Below are 23806 nucleotides of genomic sequence, written 5' to 3'. Positions count from 1 at the left end.
CTTTACATGATGTCATCATGATTTTTATGTCCAATATCTTTTTCACGTTTTACAAATTATGCTTTGATTTTATTGTTTTTTTATTGTTATTATGTAACAATACTGTATCATGACACAAACCTGGTGTCAGGGTAGAGTAAATATTTTTGCAAACATTCACCCTGGTGCACCTGGAGTTACACAGTCCCATTGCTTGTAATTGAAGTCTCTTGCGCTCAGAAGCTATGGCTTAAAGAGTATGCCCTGCAACCATGACTCTCATTGCTCACCCCCAAGCATGGCTACGTGGTGCAGCAATCTAGTGTTGTGCGCATTCCTGTCTTTACATGGCTGCCTCAGTAGAACAGAAAGTAAATCTTCTAGTGAACACTACAATGGAAACGATAGCACAGTTGTTACACTACAAGAGTTACCAATATTTCCAGGTGAAATATCCAAGCGTTTTTGTGAAATTGATTCATTAACTTAATGAGTCAAAATGTAGTAGACTGTGCAGTCCTGAACACGTCAAAAAAGAGTTTCAGCGCTAAAAAGATGCTATTTTCTCCAGTACTGGATCTTTCATAGATTCACATGCTTGAATCTTCCCCGTCGTTGAAGTGGGAGTCCCACGGTATCACTATAAAAGCAGTACATTATACACTTATATGCTAAAATGCAATGGATAGCCACTGAAATAGCCTATCCATATCCTTTCTTAAAAAGAGCCAAACCTAGGCTGTAACCAGTCAGACAACAGTACCCTGTAGAACATGGGTACTCACAAACATTTTCCCAGGGGCCAAAAAGTTTGGTCTGTGATGTGTCTGGGGGCCGCATTGATGTCAGGGCAGTGGCGGTCGGGTGGGGTGGCTGGGGGGATTGGTGGCAAGGTAGGTGTAGGAGAAGCAAATGATATACATCTAGTGGCTGAAAAAACTATGGAAAACCAGAAAACCTGGAATTAATCCCGGCTTGCCCACTTTTCCAAATTGTGTGATCCTAGGCAATTGTTTAGTCTCACTTTCCCTCCTTTTTCTGCATTATCACTTTTAAGATGACCTCGAAATACATGATTCATGGTGTGTGCTGCACAAAACCTGCTTCTGTGTTTGATTTAGGAGGCAAGTCACATGGTATGTGCACTTTATGGGTGGCCTGGGTTCCTATCATAATGAGGTTCCAGGAGATCCTTATGGGCTGCAGCATTTCTTTTGCCACCCATAGGGAGCTCAGACAATTCTTACACAGGACTGCCACTGCAGCCTGAGTGAAATAACGCACGTTATTTCACAGCCATTTTTCACTGCACTTAAGTAACTTATAAGTCACCTATATGTCTAACCCTCACTTGGGGAAGGTTAGGTGCAAAGTTAATAAGTGTGAGGGCACCCTTGCACTAGTAAAGGTGCCCCCACATAGTTCAGGGCACTTCCCCCGGACTTTGTGAGTGCGGGGACACCATTACACGTGTGCACTACATATAGGTCAATACCTATATGTAGCTTCACAATGGTAACTCCGAAAAATGGCATGTAACATGTCTAAGATCATGGAATTGTCCCCCCGTGCCAAATCTGCTTTTGGAGTGCCAATTCCATGCATCCCCGGTGCTCCACTGTGGACCCCGGGTACTGCCAAACCAGCTCTCTGGGGTTTTCTCTTCAGCTACCGCTGCTGCCACTCCACAGACGGGGTTCTGCCCTCCTGGGGTCTGGGCAGCCCAGTCCCAGGAAGGCAGAACAAAGGATTTCCTCTGAGAGAGGGTGTTACACCCTCTCCCTTTGGAAATATGTGTTAAAGGCTGGGGAGGGGTAGCCTCTCCCAGCCTCTGGAAATGCTTTGAAGGGCACAGATGGTGCCCTCCTTGCATAAGACAGTTGTGAGAAAGTAGCCTCTTTCTAGCCTTGTTACCCTCACTTTTGGCCTGTTTGTGAGTGTATGTCAGGGTGTTTTCACTGTCTCACTGGGATCCTGCTAGCCAGGGCCCAGTGCTCATAGTGAAAACCCTATGTTTTCAGTATGTTTGTTATGTGTCACTGGGACCCTGCTAGTCAGGACCCCAGTGCTCATAAGTTTGTGGCCTATATGTATGTGTTCCCTGTGTGGTGCCAAACTGTCTCACTGAGGCTCTGCTAATCAGAACCTCAGTGGTTATGCTCTCTCATTTCTTTCAAATTGTCACTAACAGGCTAGTGACCAATTTTACCAATTTACATTGGCTTACTGGAACACCCTTATAATTCCCTAGTATATGGTACTGAGGTACCCAGGGTATTGGGGTTCCAGGAGATCCCTATGGGCTGCAGCATTTCTTTTGCCACCCATAGGGTGCTCTGACAATTCTTACACAGGCCTGCCACTGCAGCCTGAGTGAAATAACGTCCACGTTATTTCACAGCCATTTTACACTGCACTTAAGTAACTTATAAGTCACCTATATGTCTAACCTTTACCTGGTAAAGGTTAGGTGCAAAGTTACTTAGTGTGAGGGCACCCTGGCACTAGCCAAGGTGCCCCCACATTGTTCAGGGCCAATTCCCCGGACTTTGTGAGTGCGGGGACACCATTACACGCGTGCACTACATATAGGTCACTACCTATATGTAGCTTCACAATGGTAACTCCGAATATGGCCATGTAACATGTCTATGATCATGGAATTGCCACCTCTATGCCATCCTGGCATAGTTGGCACAATCCCATGATCCCAGTGGTCTGTAGCACAGACCCTGGTACTGCCAAACTGCCTTTTCCTGGGGTTTCACTGCAGCTGCTGCCAACCCCTCAGACAGGCATCTGCCCTCCTGGGGTCCAGCCAGGCCTGGCCCAGGATGGCAGAACAAAGAACTTCCTCTGAGAGAGGGTGTTACACCCTCTCCCTTTGGAAAATGGTGTGAAGGCAGGGGAGGAGTAGCCTCCCCCAGCCTCTGGAAATGCTTTCTTGGGCACAGATGTGCCCAATTCTGCATAAGCCAGTCTACACCGGTTCAGGGGACCCCTTAGCCCTGCTCTGGCGCGAAACTGGACAAAGGAAAGGGGAGTGACCCCTCCCCTGAGGTTCACCTCCCTTGGGAGGTGTCCAGAGCTCCTCCAGTGTGCTCCAGACCTCTGCCATCTTGGAAACAGAGGTGCTGCTGGCACACTGGACTGCTCTGAGTGGCCAGTGCCATCAGGTGACGTCAGAGACTCCTCCTGATAGGCTCCTTCAGGTGTTGCTAGCCTATCCTCTCTCCTAGGTAGCCAAACCCTCTTTTCTGGCTATTTAGGGTCTCTGTCTCTTGGGATTCCTTAGATAACGAATGCAAGAGCTCATCCGAATTCCTCTGCATCTCTCTCTTCACCTTCAGCCAAGGAATCGACTGCTGACCGCGCTGGAAGCCTGCAAAACTGCAACATAGTAGCTAAGACAACTACCGCAACTCTGTAACGCTGATCCTACCGCCTTCTCGACTGTTTTCCTGGTGGTGCATGCTGTGGGGGTTGTCAGCCTCCTCTCTGCACTAGAAGCTCTGAAGAAATCTCCCGTGGGTCGACGGAATCTTCCCCCTGCAACCGCAGGCACCAAAAAGCTGCATTACCGGTCCCTTGGGTCTCCTCTCAGTACGACGAGCGAGGTCCCTCGAATCCAGCAACTCTGTCCAAGTGACCCCCACAGTCCAGTGACTCTTCAGTCCAAGTTTGGTGGAGGTAAGTCCTTGCCTCACCTCGCTAGACTGCATTGCTGGGAACCGCGACTTTTGCAGCTACTCCGGCCTCCGTGCACTTCCGGTGGAAATCCATTGTGCACAGTCCAGCCTGGGTCCACGGCACTCTAACCTGCATTGCAAGACCTCCTAAGTTGTTCTCTGGCGACGTGGGACTTCTTTGTGCGACTTCGGGTGAGCACTGTTTCACGCATCCTCGTAGTGCCTGTTTCTGGCACTTCTCCGGGTGCTACCTGCTGCTGAGAGGGCTCCTTGTCTTGCTCGATGTCCCCTCTCTCTTTTGACGCAATTTGCGACATCCTGGTCCTTCCTGGGCCACAGCAGCATCCAAAAGCGCTTAACGCACGATTTTCCAAGGCGAGAGGGATCCGTCCACCAAAGGGGAAGTCTCTAGCCCTTTTTGTTCCTGCAGAAACCTCAGCTTCTTCTGTCCAGTAGAAGCTTCTTTGCACCCGCAGCTGGCATTTCCTGGGCATCTGCCCATCTCCGACTTGCTTGTGACTTTTGGACTTGGTCCCCTTGTTCCACAGGTACCCTCGACTGGAAATCCATCGTTGTTTCATTGTTGGTTTGTGTCTTTCCTGCCTTATTCCCCTATCACGACTTCTTTGTCCTTTGGGGAACTTTAGTGCACTTTGCACTCACTTTTCAGGGTCTTGGGGAGGGTTATTTTTCTAACTCTCACTATTTTCTAATAGTCCCAGCGACCCTCTACAAGGTCACATAGGTTTGGGGTCCATTCGTGGTTCGCATTCCACTTTTGGAGTATATGGTTTGTGTTGCCACTATCCCTATGTTTCCCCATTGCATCCTATTGTAACTATACATTGTTTGCGCTGTTTTCTAAGACTATACTGCATAATTTTGCTATTGTGTATATATATCTTGTGTATATTTCCTATCCTCTCACTGAGGGTACCCTCTAAGATACTTTGGCATATTGTCATAAAAATAAAGTCCCTTTATTTTTAGTATAACTGTGTATTGTGTTTTCTTATGATATTGTGCATATGACACTAAGTGGTACTGTAGTAGCTTCACACGTCTCCTAGTTCAGCCTAAGCTGCTCTGCTAAGCTACCATTATCTATCAGCCTAAGCTGCTAGACACCCTATACACTAATAAGGGATAACTGGGCCTGGTGCAAGGTGCAAGTACCCCTAGGTACTCACTACAAACCAGTCCAGCCTCCTACATGGTGCACTTTTAAACTGTAGATTGCCCTCTGAGCATCTAAAGTTAGAATCCATGCGGTGCACTTTTGAGGTGTAGATGATGCAGCGTGCACGAGATACCCATTTTACTGTCTACTGCATATGGCCTGATCGTGGAGGCATTCTCGCACAAGGGACACATTTATTATGCTTTTCATTTTATTGACACTCAATTGCCGTTAAAAATGTTAATTCAACATTATAAGGAAACTTGGTAAGATTCTTTACATGATGTCATCATGATTTTTATGTCCAATATCTTTTTCACGTTTTACAAATTATGCTTTGATTTTATTGTTTTTTTATTGTTATTATGTAACAATACTGTATCATGACACAAACCTGGTGTCAGGGTAGAGTAAATATTTTTGCAAACATTCACCCTGGTGCACCTGGAGTTACACAGTCCCATTGCTTGTAATTGAAGTCTCTTGCGCTCAGAAGCTATGGCTTAAAGAGTATGCCCTGCAACCATGACTCTCATTGCTCACCCCCAAGCATGGCTACGTGGTGCAGCAATCTAGTGTTGTGCGCATTCCTGTCTTTACATGGCTGCCTCAGTAGAACAGAAAGTAAATCTTCTAGTGAACACTACAATGGAAACGATAGCACAGTTGTTACACTACAAGAGTTACCAATATTTCCAGGTGAAATATCCAAGCGTTTTTGTGAAATTGATTCATTAACTTAATGAGTCAAAATGTAGTAGACTGTGCAGTCCTGAACACGTCAAAAAAGAGTTTCAGCGCTAAAAAGATGCTATTTTCTCCAGTACTGGATCTTTCATAGATTCACATGCTTGAATCTTCCCCGTCGTTGAAGTGGGAGTCCCACGGTATCACTATAAAAGCAGTACATTATACACTTATATGCTAAAATGCAATGGATAGCCACTGAAATAGCCTATCCATATCCTTTCTTAAAAAGAGCCAAACCTAGGCTGTAACCAGTCAGACAACAGTACCCTGTAGAACATGGGTACTCACAAACATTTTCCCAGGGGCCAAAAAGTTTGGTCTGTGATGTGTCTGGGGGCCGCATTGATGTCAGGGCAGTGGCGGTCGGGTGGGGTGGCTGGGGGGATTGGTGGCAAGGTAGGTGTAGGAGAAGCAAATGATATACATCTAGTGGCTGAAAAAACTATGGAAAACCAGAAAACCTGGAATTAATCCCGGCTTGCCCACTTTTCCAAATTGTGTGATCCTAGGCAATTGTTTAGTCTCACTTTCCCTCCTTTTTCTGCATTATCACTTTTAAGATGACCTCGAAATACATGATTCATGGTGTGTGCTGCACAAAACCTGCTTCTGTGTTTGATTTAGGAGGCAAGTCACATGGTATGTGCACTTTATGGGTGGCCTGGGTTCCTATCATAATGAGGTTCCAGGAGATCCTTATGGGCTGCAGCATTTCTTTTGCCACCCATAGGGAGCTCAGACAATTCTTACACAGGACTGCCACTGCAGCCTGAGTGAAATAACGCACGTTATTTCACAGCCATTTTTCACTGCACTTAAGTAACTTATAAGTCACCTATATGTCTAACCCTCACTTGGGGAAGGTTAGGTGCAAAGTTAATAAGTGTGAGGGCACCCTTGCACTAGTAAAGGTGCCCCCACATAGTTCAGGGCACTTCCCCCGGACTTTGTGAGTGCGGGGACACCATTACACGTGTGCACTACATATAGGTCAATACCTATATGTAGCTTCACAATGGTAACTCCGAAAAATGGCATGTAACATGTCTAAGATCATGGAATTGTCCCCCCGTGCCAAATCTGCTTTTGGAGTGCCAATTCCATGCATCCCCGGTGCTCCACTGTGGACCCCGGGTACTGCCAAACCAGCTCTCTGGGGTTTTCTCTTCAGCTACCGCTGCTGCCACTCCACAGACGGGGTTCTGCCCTCCTGGGGTCTGGGCAGCCCAGTCCCAGGAAGGCAGAACAAAGGATTTCCTCTGAGAGAGGGTGTTACACCCTCTCCCTTTGGAAATATGTGTTAAAGGCTGGGGAGGGGTAGCCTCTCCCAGCCTCTGGAAATGCTTTGAAGGGCACAGATGGTGCCCTCCTTGCATAAGACAGTTGTGAGAAAGTAGCCTCTTTCTAGCCTTGTTACCCTCACTTTTGGCCTGTTTGTGAGTGTATGTCAGGGTGTTTTCACTGTCTCACTGGGATCCTGCTAGCCAGGGCCCAGTGCTCATAGTGAAAACCCTATGTTTTCAGTATGTTTGTTATGTGTCACTGGGACCCTGCTAGTCAGGACCCCAGTGCTCATAAGTTTGTGGCCTATATGTATGTGTTCCCTGTGTGGTGCCAAACTGTCTCACTGAGGCTCTGCTAATCAGAACCTCAGTGGTTATGCTCTCTCATTTCTTTCAAATTGTCACTAACAGGCTAGTGACCAATTTTACCAATTTACATTGGCTTACTGGAACACCCTTATAATTCCCTAGTATATGGTACTGAGGTACCCAGGGTATTGGGGTTCCAGGAGATCCCTATGGGCTGCAGCATTTCTTTTGCCACCCATAGGGTGCTCTGACAATTCTTACACAGGCCTGCCACTGCAGCCTGAGTGAAATAACGTCCACGTTATTTCACAGCCATTTTACACTGCACTTAAGTAACTTATAAGTCACCTATATGTCTAACCTTTACCTGGTAAAGGTTAGGTGCAAAGTTACTTAGTGTGAGGGCACCCTGGCACTAGCCAAGGTGCCCCCACATTGTTCAGGGCCAATTCCCCGGACTTTGTGAGTGCGGGGACACCATTACACGCGTGCACTACATATAGGTCACTACCTATATGTAGCTTCACAATGGTAACTCCGAATATGGCCATGTAACATGTCTATGATCATGGAATTGCCACCTCTATGCCATCCTGGCATAGTTGGCACAATCCCATGATCCCAGTGGTCTGTAGCACAGACCCTGGTACTGCCAAACTGCCTTTTCCTGGGGTTTCACTGCAGCTGCTGCCAACCCCTCAGACAGGCATCTGCCCTCCTGGGGTCCAGCCAGGCCTGGCCCAGGATGGCAGAACAAAGAACTTCCTCTGAGAGAGGGTGTTACACCCTCTCCCTTTGGAAAATGGTGTGAAGGCAGGGGAGGAGTAGCCTCCCCCAGCCTCTGGAAATGCTTTCTTGGGCACAGATGTGCCCAATTCTGCATAAGCCAGTCTACACCGGTTCAGGGGACCCCTTAGCCCTGCTCTGGCGCGAAACTGGACAAAGGAAAGGGGAGTGACCCCTCCCCTGAGGTTCACCTCCCTTGGGAGGTGTCCAGAGCTCCTCCAGTGTGCTCCAGACCTCTGCCATCTTGGAAACAGAGGTGCTGCTGGCACACTGGACTGCTCTGAGTGGCCAGTGCCATCAGGTGACGTCAGAGACTCCTCCTGATAGGCTCCTTCAGGTGTTGCTAGCCTATCCTCTCTCCTAGGTAGCCAAACCCTCTTTTCTGGCTATTTAGGGTCTCTGTCTCTTGGGATTCCTTAGATAACGAATGCAAGAGCTCATCCGAATTCCTCTGCATCTCTCTCTTCACCTTCAGCCAAGGAATCGACTGCTGACCGCGCTGGAAGCCTGCAAAACTGCAACATAGTAGCTAAGACAACTACCGCAACTCTGTAACGCTGATCCTACCGCCTTCTCGACTGTTTTCCTGGTGGTGCATGCTGTGGGGGTTGTCAGCCTCCTCTCTGCACTAGAAGCTCTGAAGAAATCTCCCGTGGGTCGACGGAATCTTCCCCCTGCAACCGCAGGCACCAAAAAGCTGCATTACCGGTCCCTTGGGTCTCCTCTCAGTACGACGAGCGAGGTCCCTCGAATCCAGCAACTCTGTCCAAGTGACCCCCACAGTCCAGTGACTCTTCAGTCCAAGTTTGGTGGAGGTAAGTCCTTGCCTCACCTCGCTAGACTGCATTGCTGGGAACCGCGACTTTTGCAGCTACTCCGGCCTCCGTGCACTTCCGGTGGAAATCCATTGTGCACAGTCCAGCCTGGGTCCACGGCACTCTAACCTGCATTGCAAGACCTCCTAAGTTGTTCTCTGGCGACGTGGGACTTCTTTGTGCGACTTCGGGTGAGCACTGTTTCACGCATCCTCGTAGTGCCTGTTTCTGGCACTTCTCCGGGTGCTACCTGCTGCTGAGAGGGCTCCTTGTCTTGCTCGATGTCCCCTCTCTCTTTTGACGCAATTTGCGACATCCTGGTCCTTCCTGGGCCACAGCAGCATCCAAAAGCGCTTAACGCACGATTTTCCAAGGCGAGAGGGATCCGTCCACCAAAGGGGAAGTCTCTAGCCCTTTTTGTTCCTGCAGAAACCTCAGCTTCTTCTGTCCAGTAGAAGCTTCTTTGCACCCGCAGCTGGCATTTCCTGGGCATCTGCCCATCTCCGACTTGCTTGTGACTTTTGGACTTGGTCCCCTTGTTCCACAGGTACCCTCGACTGGAAATCCATCGTTGTTTCATTGTTGGTTTGTGTCTTTCCTGCCTTATTCCCCTATCACGACTTCTTTGTCCTTTGGGGAACTTTAGTGCACTTTGCACTCACTTTTCAGGGTCTTGGGGTGGGCTATTTTTCTAACCCTCACTACTTTCTAATAGTCCCAGCGACCCTCTACAAGGTCACATAGGTTTGGGGTCCATTCGTGGTTCGCATTCCACTTTTGGAGTATATGGTTTGTGTTGCCCCTATCCCTATGTGTCCCCATTGCATCCTATTGTAACTATACATTGTTTGCACTGTTTTCTAAGACTATACTGTATATTTTTGGTATTGTGTACATATATTTTGTGTATATTTCCTATCCTCTCACTGAGGGTACACTCTAAGATACTTTGGCATATTGTCATAAAAATTAAGTACCTTTATTTTTAGTATAACTGTGTATTGTGTTTTCCTATGATATTGTGCATATGACACTAAGTGGTACTGTAGTAGCTTCACACGTCTCCTAGTTCAGCCTAAGCTGCTCTGCTAAGCTTCCATTATCTATCAGCCTAAGCTGCTAGACACCCTATACACTAATAAGGGATAACTGGGCCTGGTGCAAGGTGCAAGTACCCCTTGGTACTCACTACAAGCCAGTCCAGCCTCCTACATTGGTTGTGCAGCGGTGGGATAAGTGCTTTGAGACTACTTACCACTCTTGTCATTGTACTTTTCATAAGAGAAAAATATACAAAACAAGTTCAGTGTGTGTACACATAGCTAAAATGTTTTGCATTTCCTCTTTTCACTCTTTTCTAAAGTGCTGAAAAGTACTTCTAAACTTTCAAAAAGTTCTTAAAAGTTTAAAAAGTTTTTTTTTCTGTCTTTCTAAAAAGTTCTGAAAACTCTTTTTTCGTTTTCTATCACTTTAACTCTCTCTAAAAATGTCTGGCACAGGCCAAAATGTTGATCTGTCCAAACTTGCATATGACCACCTTAGCTGGAAAGGAGCAAGGAGTCTCTGTGTAGAGAGAGGTTTGAGTGTAGGGAAGAATCCTTCCTTGGAATTGTTACTTAACATGCTTAGAGAACAAGATAAGGCTAGAAGTGCCCCATCTGTTGAAAAAGTAGCTAATGGTTCCCAATCTGATCCAGGGACTCCCCCAGGAAAAGATTCAGGAAAGAAACTTCCAAGCCTGCCCATTACTAGACAGTCTAGCATAGTTGGTACTGATGTTGAGTCCCACCATACAGATAGTGTTGTCTCACATCATAGCAAGAGCATTCATTCTCATCACAGTAGAAATGATGTTTCTGTTAGCCAAGCTGTTAGGGTGCCCTCTGTAAGGGACAGGTCTCCTTCTGTCCATTCTCACCATACTTCTGTTTCAAGACATGTCCCTCCCACCCACCCTGATGACAGATTGTTAGAAAGGGAGCTCAATAGATTGAGAGTGGAACAAACCAGACTGAAGCTCAAGAAGCAACAGCTGGATTTGGATAGACAGACCTTAGAAGTAGAGAAGGAGAGACAGAAACTGGGTTTAGAAACCCATGGTGGCAGCAGCAGTATTCCCCATAGTCATCCTGCAAAAGAGCATGATTCCAGGAATCTGCACAAGATAGTTCCCCCTTATAAGGAGGGGGATGACATTAACAAGTGGTTTGCTGCACTTGAGAGAGCCTGTGCTGTACAGGATGTCCCTCAAAGGCAGTGGGCTGCTATCCTATGGCTATCATTTAGTGGAAAAGGTAGGGATAGGCTCCTTACTGTGAAAGAAAATGAAGCTAATGATTACAAAGTTCTTAAGAATGCACTCCTGGATGGTTATGGCTTAACCACTGAACAATACAGGATAAAGTTCAGAGAGACCAAAAAGGAGTCTTCACAAGACTGGGTTGATTTCATTGACCATTCAGTGAAGGCCTTGGAGGGGTGGTTACATGGCAGTAAAGTTACTGATTATGACAGCCTGTATAACTTGATCCTGAGAGAGCATATTCTTAATAATTGTGTGTCTGATTTGTTGCACCAGTACTTGGTGGACTGTGATCTGACCTCTCCCCAAGAATTGGGAAAGAAGGCAGACAAATGGGTCAGAACAAGGGTGAACAGAAAAGTTCATACAGGTGGTGACAAAGAGAACAATAAGAAGAAAGATGGTGAAAAATCTCAAGATAAGCATGGGGATAAGGGTAAAACCAAAAATCCCACTTCAAATCTTAAACACTCTTCAGGGGGTGGGGATAAAACAAATTCTTCCTCTTCTTCTCAACCTACACAATTTAAAAAGCCTTGGTGCTTTGTGTGTAAAAATAGAGGCCATAGGCCAGGGGATAAGTCCTGTCCAGGTAAACCCACTGAGCCTACCACCACTAATACATCAAGCTCTAGTGCCCCTAGCAGCAGTGGTACTAGTGGTGGGACTGCTGGCAACAGTCAAGTTAAGGGTGTAGTTGGGTTCACTTATGGGTCCATAGTAGAAACTGGGGTAGTCAGTCCCAAGACAGTTTCTGTCACACCTAGTGGCATTGGCCTTGCCACACTGGCTGCTTGTCCCCTTACAATGGATAAGTACAGGCAGACAGTTTCAATAAATGATGTTGAGGCCTTGGCCTACAGGGACACAGGTGCCAGTATCACTTTGGTGACTGAAAACCTAGTGGCTCCTGAACAACACATCATTGGACAACAGTATAAAATTATTGATGTCCATAACTCCACTAAGTTTCTTCCCTTAGCTATAATTCAGTTTAGTTGGGGTGGAGTTACTGGCCCTAAGCAGGTGGTGGTATCACCTAGCTTACCTGTAGACTGTCTCTTAGGTAATGACCTAGAGGCCTCAGGTTGGGCTGATGTCGAGTTTTAAGCCCATGCAGCCATGCTGGGCATCCCAGAGGAATTGTTCCCTCTCATTTCTACTGAAATGAAAAAGCAAAGGAGAGAAGGCCTGAAAACTCAGGATCCCTCTCCATCAACAGGTAAAAAGGGTATCACAGTATCCCCTAACCACCCTACCATTCAGGATACCATTCCTGTGGCGGGAGAAACCTCTCCTGGGGTGGCACCTGTTCCAAGGGAATCATCAGTGGGCAAAACTGTACTCCCTGAGGTGGAGGTACCTCTCTGTGGGATAACTAACATTGGTGAGAAAAAGAGCACCATTTTAGTTAACATGGAGCATCCCTCCAACCCTCCCAGAGAAACTTTAGTGCAGAAACTCTGCACTGCCTCACAACACTTAGGACAGCATCCCTGCCCTAGTGTGGAGCTCATAGGACCGCATCCCTGCCCTGCTCCAACCCAAGAGAAACAGCATCCCTGTTCTCTCTTCCAGCCATATGGACAAAGTTTTTGCCCAGCTATGGCTTTTCTGAGACAGCATCCCTGTCTGGCATTTCCATCACTACAAATAGGTTCAGTGGAAAATTCCCACTCCTCTAAACTAAAACTTACTGATAGAAACTCTGATAATACATCTTCACATTGTTGCTTAACTAAAAAACTTCAAACAGGGTGGTTTACATCCCCACAGGGAAGTAACCATATAGTGGATGATAAAGGGAGTAACCAGTCTATTGCAGGGCTACTCTCTACTTATCACCACTAAGACAATAAAGTCTCAACTGGCCAAGGTTAGCCTTATTGTCCTTCGTTTGGGGGGGGGGGGGTTGTGTGAGAAAGTAGCCTCTTTCTAGCCTTGTTACCCCCACTTTTGGCCTGTTTGTGAGTGTATGTCAGGGTGTTTTCACTGTCTCACTGGGATCCTGCTAGCCAGGGCCCAGTGCTCATAGTGAAAACCCTATGTTTTCATTATGTTTGTTATGTGTCACTGGGACCCTGCTAGTCAGGACCCCAGTGCTCATAAGTTTGTGGCCTATATGTATGTGTTCCCTGTGTGGTGCCTAACTGTCTCACTGAGGCTCTGCTAATCAGAACCTCAGTGTTTATGCTCTCTCATTTCTTTCAAATTGTCACTAACAGGCTAGTGACCAATTTTACCAATTTACATTGGCTTACTGGAACACCCTTATAATTCACTAGTATATGGTACTGAGGTACCCAGGGTATTGGGGTTCCAGGAGATCCCTATGGGCTGCAGCATTTATTTTGCCACCCATAGGGAGCTCTGACAATTCTTACACAGGCCTGCCACTGCAGCCTGAGTGAAATAACGTCCATGTTATTTCACAGCCATTTTACACTGCACTTAAGTAACTTATAAGTCACCTATATGTCTAACCTTTACCTGGTAAAGGTTAGGTGCAAAGTTACTTAGTGTGAGGGCACCCTGGCACTAGCCAAGGTGCCCCCACATTGTTCAGGGCCAATTCCCCGGACTTTGTGAGTGCGGGGACACCATTACACGCGTGCACTACATATAGGTCACTACCTATATGTAGCTTTACAATGGTAACTCCGAATATGGCCATGTAACATGTCTATGATCATGGAATTGCCCCATCTATGCCATCCTGGCATAGTTGGCACAATCCCATGATCCCAGTGGTCTGTAGCACAGACCCTGGTACTGCCAAACTGCCTTTTCCTGGGGTTTCCCTGCAGCTGCTGCTGCTGCCAACCCCTCAGACAGGCATCTGCCCTCCTGGGGTCCAGCCAGGCCTGGCCCAGGATGGCAGAACAAAGAACTTCCTCTGAGAGAGGGTGTTACACCCTCTCCCTTTGGAAAATGGTGTGAAGGCAGGGGAGGAGTAGCCTCCCCCAGCCTCTGGAAATGCTTTCTTGGGCACAGATGTGCCCAATTCTGCATAAGCCAGTCTACACCGGTTCAGGGGACCCCTTAGCCCTGCTCTGGCGTGAAAATGGACAAAGGAAAGGGGAGTGACCACTCCCCTGACCTGCACCTCCCCTGGGAGGTGTCCAGAGCTCCTCCAGTGTGCTCCAGACCTCTGCCATCTTGGAAACAGAGGTGCTGCTGGCACACTGGACTGCTCTGAGTGGCCAGTGCCATCAGGTGACGTCAGAGACTCCTCCTGATAGGCTCCTTCAGGTGTTGCTAGCCTATCCTCTCTCCTAGGTAGCTAAACCCTCTTTTCTGGCTATTTAGGGTCTCTGTCTCTTGGGATTTCTTAGATAACGAATGCAAGAGCTCATCCGAGTTCCTCTGCATCTCTCTCTTCACCTTCTGCCAAGGAATCGACTGCTGACCGCGCTGGAAGCCTGCAAAACTGCAACATAGTAGCTAAGACGACTACTGCAACTCTGTAACGCTGATCCTGCCGCCTTCTCGACTGTTTTCCTGGTGGTGCATGCTGTGGGGGTAGTCTTCCTCCTCTCTGCACTAGAAGCTCCGAAGAAATCTCCCGTGGGTCGACGGAATCTTCCCCCTGCAACCGCGGGCACCAAAAAGCTGCATTACCGGTCCCTTGGGTCTCCTCTCAGCACGACGAGCGAGGTCCCTCGAATCCAGCAACTCTGTCCACGTGACCCCCACAGTCCAGTGACTCTTCAGTCCAAGTTTGGTGGAGGTAAGTCCTTGCTTCACCTCGCTAGACTGCATTGCTAGGAACCGCGACTTTTGCAGCTACTCCGGCCTCCGTGCACTTCCGGTGGAAATCCTTTGTGCACAGTCCAGCCTGGGTCCACGGCACTCTAACCTGCATTGCACGACCTCCTAAGTTGTTCTCTGGCGACGTGGGACTTCTTTGTGCGACTTCGGGTGAGCACCGTTTCACGCATCCTCGTAGTGCCTGTTTCTGGCACTTCTCCGGGTGCTACCTGCTGCTGAGAGGGCTCCTTGTCTTGCTCGACGTCCCCTCTCTCTCCTGACGCAATTTGCGACATCCTGGTCCTTCCTGGGCCACAGCAGCATCCAAAAGCGCTTAACGCACGATTTTCCAAGGCGAGAGGGATCCGTCCACCAAAGGGGAAGTCTCTAGCCCTTTTCGTTCCTGCAGAAACCTCAGCTTCTACTGTCCAGTAGAAGCTTCTTTGCACCCGCAGCTGGCATTTCCTGGGCATCTGCCCATCTCCGACTTGCTTGTGACTTTTGGACTTGGTCCCCTTGTTCCACAGGTACCCTCGACTGGAAATCCATCGTTGTTGCATTGTTGGTTTGTGTCTTTCCTGCCTTATTCCCCTATCACGACTTCTTTGTCCTTTGGGGAACTTTAGTGCACTTTGCACTCACTTTTCAGGGTCTTGGGGTGGGCTATTTTTCTAACCCTCACTATTTTCTAACAGTCCCAGCGACCCTCTACAAGGTCACATAGGTTTGGGGTCCATTCGTGGTTCGCATTCCACTTTTGGAGTATATGGTTTGTGTTGCCCCTATCCCTATGTGTCCCCATTGCATCCTATTGTAACTATACATTGTTTGCACTGTTTTCTAAGACTATACTGCATATTTTTGGTATTGTGTACATATATCTTGTGTATATTTCCTATCCTCTCACTGAGGGTACACTCTAAGATACTTTGGCATATTGTCATAAAAATAAAGTACCTTTATTTTTAGTATAACTGTGTATTGTGTTTTCTTATGATATTGTGCATATGACACTAAGTGGTACTGTAGTAGCTTCACACGTCTCCTAGTTCAGCCTAAGCTGCTCTGCTAAGCTACCATTATCTATCAGCCTAAGCTGCTAGACACCCTATACACTAATAAGGGATAACTGGACCTGGTGCAAGGTGCAAGTACCCCTTGGTACTCACTACAAGCCAGTCCAGCCTCCTACAACATTCTACACCGGTTTAGGGAAACCCCAGTCCCTGCTCTGGCGCAAAACTGGATAAAGGAAAGGGGAGTGACCACTCCCTTGTCCATCACCACCCCAGGGGTGGTGCCCAGAGCTCCTCCAGTGTGTCTCACACCTCTGGTTTTAAGATGGCAGAGGTCTGAGGGCACCCTGGAGGCCTCTGAGTGGCCAGTGCCAGCAGGTGACATCAGAGACCCCTCCTGATAGGTGCTTACCTGACTAGGTGGCCAATCCTTCTCTGAGGGCTATTTAAGGTCTCTCCATTGGGCTTTTCCTCAGATAACGACTTACAAGAATTCACCAGAGTTCCTCTGCACCTCTCTCTTCGACTTCTGCCAAGGATCGACTGCTGACTGCTCGAGGACACCTGCAAAACTGCAACAAAGTAGCAAGAAGACTACCAGCGACATTGTAGCGCGTAATCCTGCTGGCTTTCTTGACTGTTTGCTGGTGGTGCATGCTTTGGGGGTTGCCTACCTTCATCCTGCACTGGAAACTACGAAGAAATCTCCCGTGGGTTGACAGAATCTTCCTCCTTCTCCAACAGGCACCAAACTTCAGCGTCACCAGTACTCTGGGACCCCTCTCATCCTGACGAGTGTGGCCCCTGGAACACAGGTGGTGGACCCAAGTGACCCAGACTATCCAGTGGTCCAACTGTCCAAATTTGGATGAGGTAAGTCCTTGCCTCCCCTCTCCAGACAGTAATCCTGTGCACTGCATGAACTGCAGCTGCTAGGTCTTCTGTGCACATTTCCAAGGAATCCTTTGTGCACAGCCAAGCCCAGGTCGCCAGCACTCCGTCCTGCATTGCTCAACTCCCTGAGTTGACCTCCGGCCTCGTGGGACCCACTTTTTCAGTGTTGAGACGACCAATGTGTTCAGACTTCTTAAACACGTGTTCAAGTGCTTCTGTGGGCTCTACCTTCTTGTGCGTGGGTTCTCTACTTCGCTGAGGGCCCTCTCTGTATCGTCTCCCAAGTGGCGACAATCTGGTCCTTTCTCGGCCCGGGCAGCACCCTTTTTCTTCAACTGCGACTCTTGCAGCAAGCAAAGCTTGTTTGCGGTCTTTTGCCAAAGAAACAACTCTGCATCCTCCAGCACTCCGTGGGACATCTTATGCATGAAGGAGAAGTTCCAGCATATTTCGTTGTTGCAGAATCTTCAGTTTCCTCCATCCAGAGGCAGCCATTTTGCACCTTCATCCAGGGTTTAGTGGGCTCCTACTGCCCTAGACACTTTCACGACTCTTGAACTTGGGCCCCTTCCTTTGCAGGTCCTCAGGTCCAGGAATCCGTCTTCAGTGCTTTGCAGTGAGTTGTGGTCTTTGCAAAATCCACTATCAAGAGTTTAGTGTGTTTCCGGGGAAATAGTAGTAGTTTACTCCTACTTTCCAGGGTCTTGGGTGGGGTATCCTGGACACCCTTAGTGATTTCTTACACTCCCAGCTACCCTGTACACACTACACTAGCCTAGGGGTCCATTTGTGGTTCGCATTCGACTTTCTTAGTATATGGTTTGTGTTGTCCCTAGGCCTATTGCATCCTATTGCATTCTGCAGTGTTTGCACTACTTTCTGGCTGTTTTACTTACCTGATTTTGGTTTGTATTGATATTTTGTGTATTTTACTTACCCCTAAAGGAGTATATCATCTGAGATATTTTTGGCACATTGTCACTAAAATAAAGTACCTTTATTTTTAGTAACTCCGAGTATTGTCTTTCTTATGATATAGTACTATGTGATATAAATGGTATAGTAGGAGCTTTGCATGTCTCCTAGTTCAGCCTAAGCTGCTCTGCTATAGCTATCTCTATCAGCCTAAGCTGCTAGAACACTACTAATCTACTAATAAGGGATAACTGGACCTGGCACAAGGTGTAAGTACCATCAGGTACCCACTATAAGGCAGACCTTAAATAGCCCTCAGAGGAGGATTGGCCACCTAGTCAGGTAGGCACCTATGAGGAGGGGTCTCTGACGTCACCTGGCTGGCACTGGCCACTCAGCGGCCTCCACTGTGCCCTTACACCTGTGGATTCAAGATGGCAGAGGTCTGGGACACACTGGAGGAGCTCTGGGCACCGCCCCTGGGGTGGTGATGGACAGGGGATTGGTCACTCCCCTTTCCTTTCTCCAGTTTCGCACCAGAGCAGGGATTTGGGGTTCCCTGAACCGGTGTAGACTGGCTTATGCAAGGAGGGCACCATCTGTGCCCTTCAAAGCATTTCCAGAGGCTGGGGGAGGCTACTCCTCCTTAGCCCTTAACACCTATTTCCAAAGGGAGAGGGTGTAACACCCTCTCTCAGAGGAAATGTTTTGTTCTGCCTTCCTGGGATTGGGCTGCCCAGACCCCAGGAGGACAGAACCCTGTCTGTGGGTTGGCAGAAGCAGTAGCTGCAGAGAAAACCCCAGAGAGCTGGTTTGGCAGTACCCGGGGTCTATAGTGGAGCCATGGGGATGTGTGGGATTGGCACCCCAAAACCAGATTTGGCCTGGGGGGACAATTCCATGATCTTAGACATGTTGCACAGCCATATTCGGAGTTACCATTGTGAAGCTACATATAGGTATTGACCTATATGTAGTGCACGCGTGTAATGGTGTCCCCGCACTCACAAAGTCCGGGGAAGTTATCCTGAACAATGTGGGGGCACCTTGGCTAGTGCCAGGGTGCCCTCACACTTAGTAACTTTGCACCTAACCTGCACTAAGTGATGGTTAGACATATAGGTGACTTATAGGTTACTTAAGTGCAGTGTAAAATGGCTGTGAAATAACGTGGACGTTATTTCACTCAGGCTGCAGTGGCAGTCCTGTGTAAGCATTGTCTGAGCTCCCTATGGGTGGCAAAAGACATTCTGCAGCCTATAGGGATCTCCTGGAACCCCAATACCCTGGGTACCATATACTAGGGAATTATAAGGGTGTTCCAGTGTACCAATTAGAATTGGTAAAAATGGTCACTAGCCTACAGTGACAATTTTAAAGGCAGAGAGCGCATAAGCACTGAAGTTCTGGTTAGCAGAGCCTCAGTGACACAGCTAGTCACTACACAGATACACACATTCAGGCCACAACTATGAGCATTGGGGTCCTGGCTAGCAAGATCCCAGTGAGACAGGCAAAAACAAACTTACATGCATGTGAAAAATGGGGGTAACATGCTAGGCAAGATGGTACTTTCCTACAAACATACAACATCTACAGGGAAAACTCAAATCTTTAGTAACTCATGTTACCAAAATAAGTACCATTTGACTTCTCATCAGGAAAAAATCATAGAAATGAAAATCACAAAATGAGAATTCTGTTACTTTTTCATTGAGTGTAATTGTGTAGTAGGATTTTGAAAAAAAGGTTTTTAAATACTATAATGTTATCTCCTCTTTGTATTTATTGCTTTTTTAATGCATTTTCTGTTTAATTCAGATCCATGTTTTATTATTTACAAAAGCTTAATGAAACAGTAAAGTAACGTATTTATACTTGCATTTGTAAATGATCTTGCTTGTGTTTCTCTTATATGTCTTTCAGTTTGAAGCTGCTGTCATAATGTGAATTCAATAGAATGTATTCGTAAGTCCTTATGGGCCTGATTTAGAGCTCCAAGGACCAGTTACATCATCACAACGGTTACGGATATCCCATCTGCCGTAAATCTTATGGGCTATAATGGGATTTAGATTTCGAAGGACTGGATATCCGTCACCGTTTTGGGCCTGATTTAAAGTTGGCAAGGGGGTTCCTCTGTTACAAACATGACCAGTACCCCATCCGCCGTATTGTGATTCCATGGCATGGATTTGATACTGCTCATGCATGGCCTGCTTTTGTGGCCTGGCGTCTCTTATTGTGTGCCATACTCTGGATCTGTGCTCCCTTCTAGACTCCCTCAAGTATTAATTTGTTTAACCTGAATTTGCTCGGAGTTTCTGAGGGCAAATTGTCTGTGTCATGAGCGTTGTGTGGGCTCTTTTAATGTTTTTCCAGGTTTGTGTATTATTTTAAAAACTATTCCTAGTCTAAAATATTGTTTTCTTACTTTGTAAAGATCAGGCTGAATGAAAACACGAAGGGGCATATTTACAAGCCCCTAGCACCACATTGCTCCACCATAGTGTAATTTTTTCTTTTTTTTACACCAAGGCGGTGTTATGGAGGCTTTTCTCCCACGCCGTATTTACAGAGTGGCACAATGCTCGCATTGCACCACTTTGTAAACCCATGTGCCACATTATGCCTGTGTAATGCTATCTGTATTTAACCACCAACTCCATTTTGACCACTGACTATATTTTGTGCTTAGCTTCAGGTGATGTCACAGTGGCGGCGCAGGGTTTTTCCACACTGAGCTTGTTTTCCACATAGAACGTGTTTGCGCTTTTCTCACCAGCACAGGGTTGCACCGTGTTGGAACATAACATGAGGGGTGTGGAAGGTAGACGTGATAAGAAAGTCTAAGCCTGGGAAATTTTTCATCAAGGGAAAGGACAGCTCCTTTGTCTCTGGAATGCGCATTGGGGCAGGGCCCGTTCCTTTGCTTGTTTTCGACACAGACTGAGTACAGCCAACGCTTGATTTTCACAATCGAAGGGAGGAAGAGGTTGCCATAATCTTCCTCTTAAGTTTCTTTAAGGTATATAAGGTGGGGAAACTTGGCACTGAGGTAGAAGGGGCTTGCCGGAACGTGGACGCATGTTGGAAAGACCTCCTGCCTCAGCCGTCCAAGGTTCCTTGGCTTGATGCTGGCAAGGATGTAGAATTCAGCCCCCATGGTGATGCATTTTAATTCTTAATTATTTAGCTTGACTATCTCTCTCTCTCCCTCTCTCTCTCTCTCTCTCTATATATATATATATATATATATTCACATATATATATATTTACAAATATATATATATATATATATATTCATTGTTAATGTATTGCATATTTTCTGTCTCATTGTTCAATCTGCTGTGAGTATTTTGGCATTTACACATGTTTTACTGCATTCAAGTTAAATGCTCATGTTCATATTTCCGTGTGCTTTTATGTGAAATCTGTGAAGTGCCTTAATAATTTAATTACTTAAATTAAGAGTGCTGTATTCTTTGGTATTGTTTCCTCTTACTTCAAAGTAGAGCAGCACAGCCTGCGCCAGGTATAATGTATGCAAGGGGGGCGTTCCGAAGCAGGGAGGACCGAAGAAATGGCGAAGTGAAATTTACATTTCACTGCACCATTTTTTCCATCGTTTTTAACACCTGCTCAGTGCAGGCTTTAAAATGACAAAATCTATTTTAATCAATGGACCTCCCTGTGTTTTGCAGCACTAGAGTCACAATAGCTTCAAAAATGTTGAAGCTTTGTCCTAATAACCGCCATGGTGCGCCGTATTGTAAATATGGCGCAAACATGGTGTCGTTAGGTGGAGCAGGGGTGACGCAAGAAAAGTGGCACATCGGGACCAATGCGCCACTTACTTATAAATATGCCCCTACGTGTTTAAGCATCATAACATTCTGTGCTTTATATCCGTACAATTTATAATTTGAGATTATATTCTTTTTTCACAGCTCAGACAACTTGAATTGAGAGAGCTTTTCAGAGAGAAAGCTCCTTTGTCGTATGATCATCCGGATCCATATAAAGCACTGAATTCGGTAACTACATTTTTTACCTCTGATAATTGAAATGTGAATTGTTCTTTGTTCTTTATTGTGCCTCATTTTAAAATGTGAACCTAATTGCAAACTTTCACAGACACTTTCAGTGAAGCTTGCTTGGAAAATATGACATTAAGATTCTCATCTACAGGATTCTCTTTGTAATTCTTAAACAGTAGAATATCACTACCAACGTGCAGGATCTGGGAACAAATTATAAAATGTAACTTAGTAAATCATTCTTTTAAATGAAATATTCCAATTAATGATGACGTACTGTGTATTTTTAAATCCATTTGTGCATTACATACCAACACTATGAATTACATGTTGACGAGACAATATACTGTTCTAAAACTACATAGAAGTCCAAACAGGATGTTGCGTCACATGGATTAGATTTCACGTGGAGAAAATCGGACTCTTCTTTAAAAATTCCAGTTGTTACAGTATTTCCCATGCGCTTATAAAAATCTCAGTTAGTCAGTTCTTTCTTCTGCCCTATATACAAAGCTTTCAAACTTTGCTGCTGTGTTTTTACAGGCTTAAAATTGCGTCTTAATTAGACATCTGAAAATAATGGTCAGCTTTACCGCAGTTGTATTCTTCTTGCTTCTTGAAGGGATGGAGTTTTCCTTTATTTCATTGGCAAACTGACTCTCTTGATAACACTTATTGCAGTGGAAAAAAAATCCTCATAGCTCAATGCATGTGGTTTAAATTTAGGTAAATCATTCCAGTGATTGTTGTGATTTGTTTTTCAGAATATGTCATAGAATCATTCTCTGAAAGAAGTCCTGAACCCCCTGTCTTGAAGGTCCAGTCTTTAAGGTGGTGGGTCCAGAAGTTACCTGCACCTTAGCTGAAATGGTACCCCTCCGCCTGATAATTGCAGTGGTCCCTCAGAAGAACAGCAGTATTGATGTGATTCATTTTTCTTCTGGTGGCTAGGCATTCAATGTCCAGACTTCACTGAAATTTTTTTCAACATCAAGACATCATTCGGCAATGAGTGCTACCTTGCTGCCAATGTTCTGAATGGTGTGCACATTGAGTCTGAAGCACCAGGAATACTGCCACACAGTACTCTCCATATATGAGTTCATATCTCAACTGTCAGAAAACTTCTTCATAGGAAATGATATGAACACTGACTCCAGCACCACCAAAGCGTAGTCTTCTGCATTGTAGGATCCACCCTGATAGTCATAAACTTAGAATATTCCAATGCATTTTGCTGAGACCCTAGACACTTTCTCTTCAAATAATCATAGTCAAATGTTAGATGGAAGTAGGCACCTCACAGTCCAACAAGATAGGCCTGCTTTTAATGGATGTTCCTGGAACATAAGATGGCATTTTTAATAGAATATTACAACATTGCAGCACCCGACTGAAGGCAATGTTATACTTTATCTCAAATACCCTATAAAACACATACAGTATGAGAAAAATGAAGGAATATGTGCCTGTTAGGTCAAGAGTGCAGAAGCTGCAAAGAAGTAAACACTTCTACTTTATAGAGCTTGCAGGTTCTCTTCCGAGCATGCACTGTACTGGCAGGTATGTCTCATCAGCTTCAGTTCATTATTTTTCAGCTTTCGCTGAAGAAATCACAGAACACTCTCTAGGTTTCTTTAGTCAAATTACTCTTCTTGTGATAAAAAAAAGGCCTTATCAGATCCATGTTCTGTGTGTGTGTGAGGTATGTCTTCCACCCTCACCCACAGTTAATGAGTGTAAATTTTGCCAAAAATTTCAAAAGAGCCCTTAAAGACTGTGAGGGCAGTCGCCTCAGAGGTAGACTTGAAAACCTGCACAGGAAGAGGGGAAGAAGAAACAGGGGAAAAATTACAGTGGGTTCCCTTGCCTGAAACTAGACTGTCTCGCCATAAAGACTCTCCTAAAGGGAGATCTGAAAGGAGAGGCGGAAAAAACATTGCATCATTATCCTGGTCACTCCTATAATTTCTGGGAACATGGGTCGACATCGAGGCAGGCACTGACCTGCTCCCCGTTGATAGGTACGATGACAGCACCAATGATGTTGAACACAACAGCACAGGTACCTTTAAACACAGTCATTACCATCAACATC

The 23806-nt window shown here is 46.2% G+C and overlaps 1 protein-coding gene across 1 annotated transcript in view; it reads left to right on the top strand.

The window, feature by feature from the left end:
- DNAH17 (dynein axonemal heavy chain 17) overlaps positions 1–23806 on the top strand; it is a 7556186-nt gene that overhangs the window by 1300772 nt on the left and 6231608 nt on the right. The window contains exon 11 of the mRNA XM_069201738.1: positions 21619–21705. Within this exon, the coding sequence (XP_069057839.1) occupies positions 21619–21705 (87 nt within the window). The remainder of the gene's footprint in view (positions 1–21618; positions 21706–23806) is intronic.

Source organism: Pleurodeles waltl, chromosome 7 (assembly GCF_031143425.1).
Source record: "Pleurodeles waltl isolate 20211129_DDA chromosome 7, aPleWal1.hap1.20221129, whole genome shotgun sequence".
NCBI classification, from domain to species: Eukaryota; Metazoa; Chordata; class Amphibia; order Caudata; family Salamandridae; genus Pleurodeles; species Pleurodeles waltl.
The sequence above is the reverse complement of the archived record's forward strand: the minus strand, read 5'-3'. Positions and strand labels throughout refer to the sequence as shown.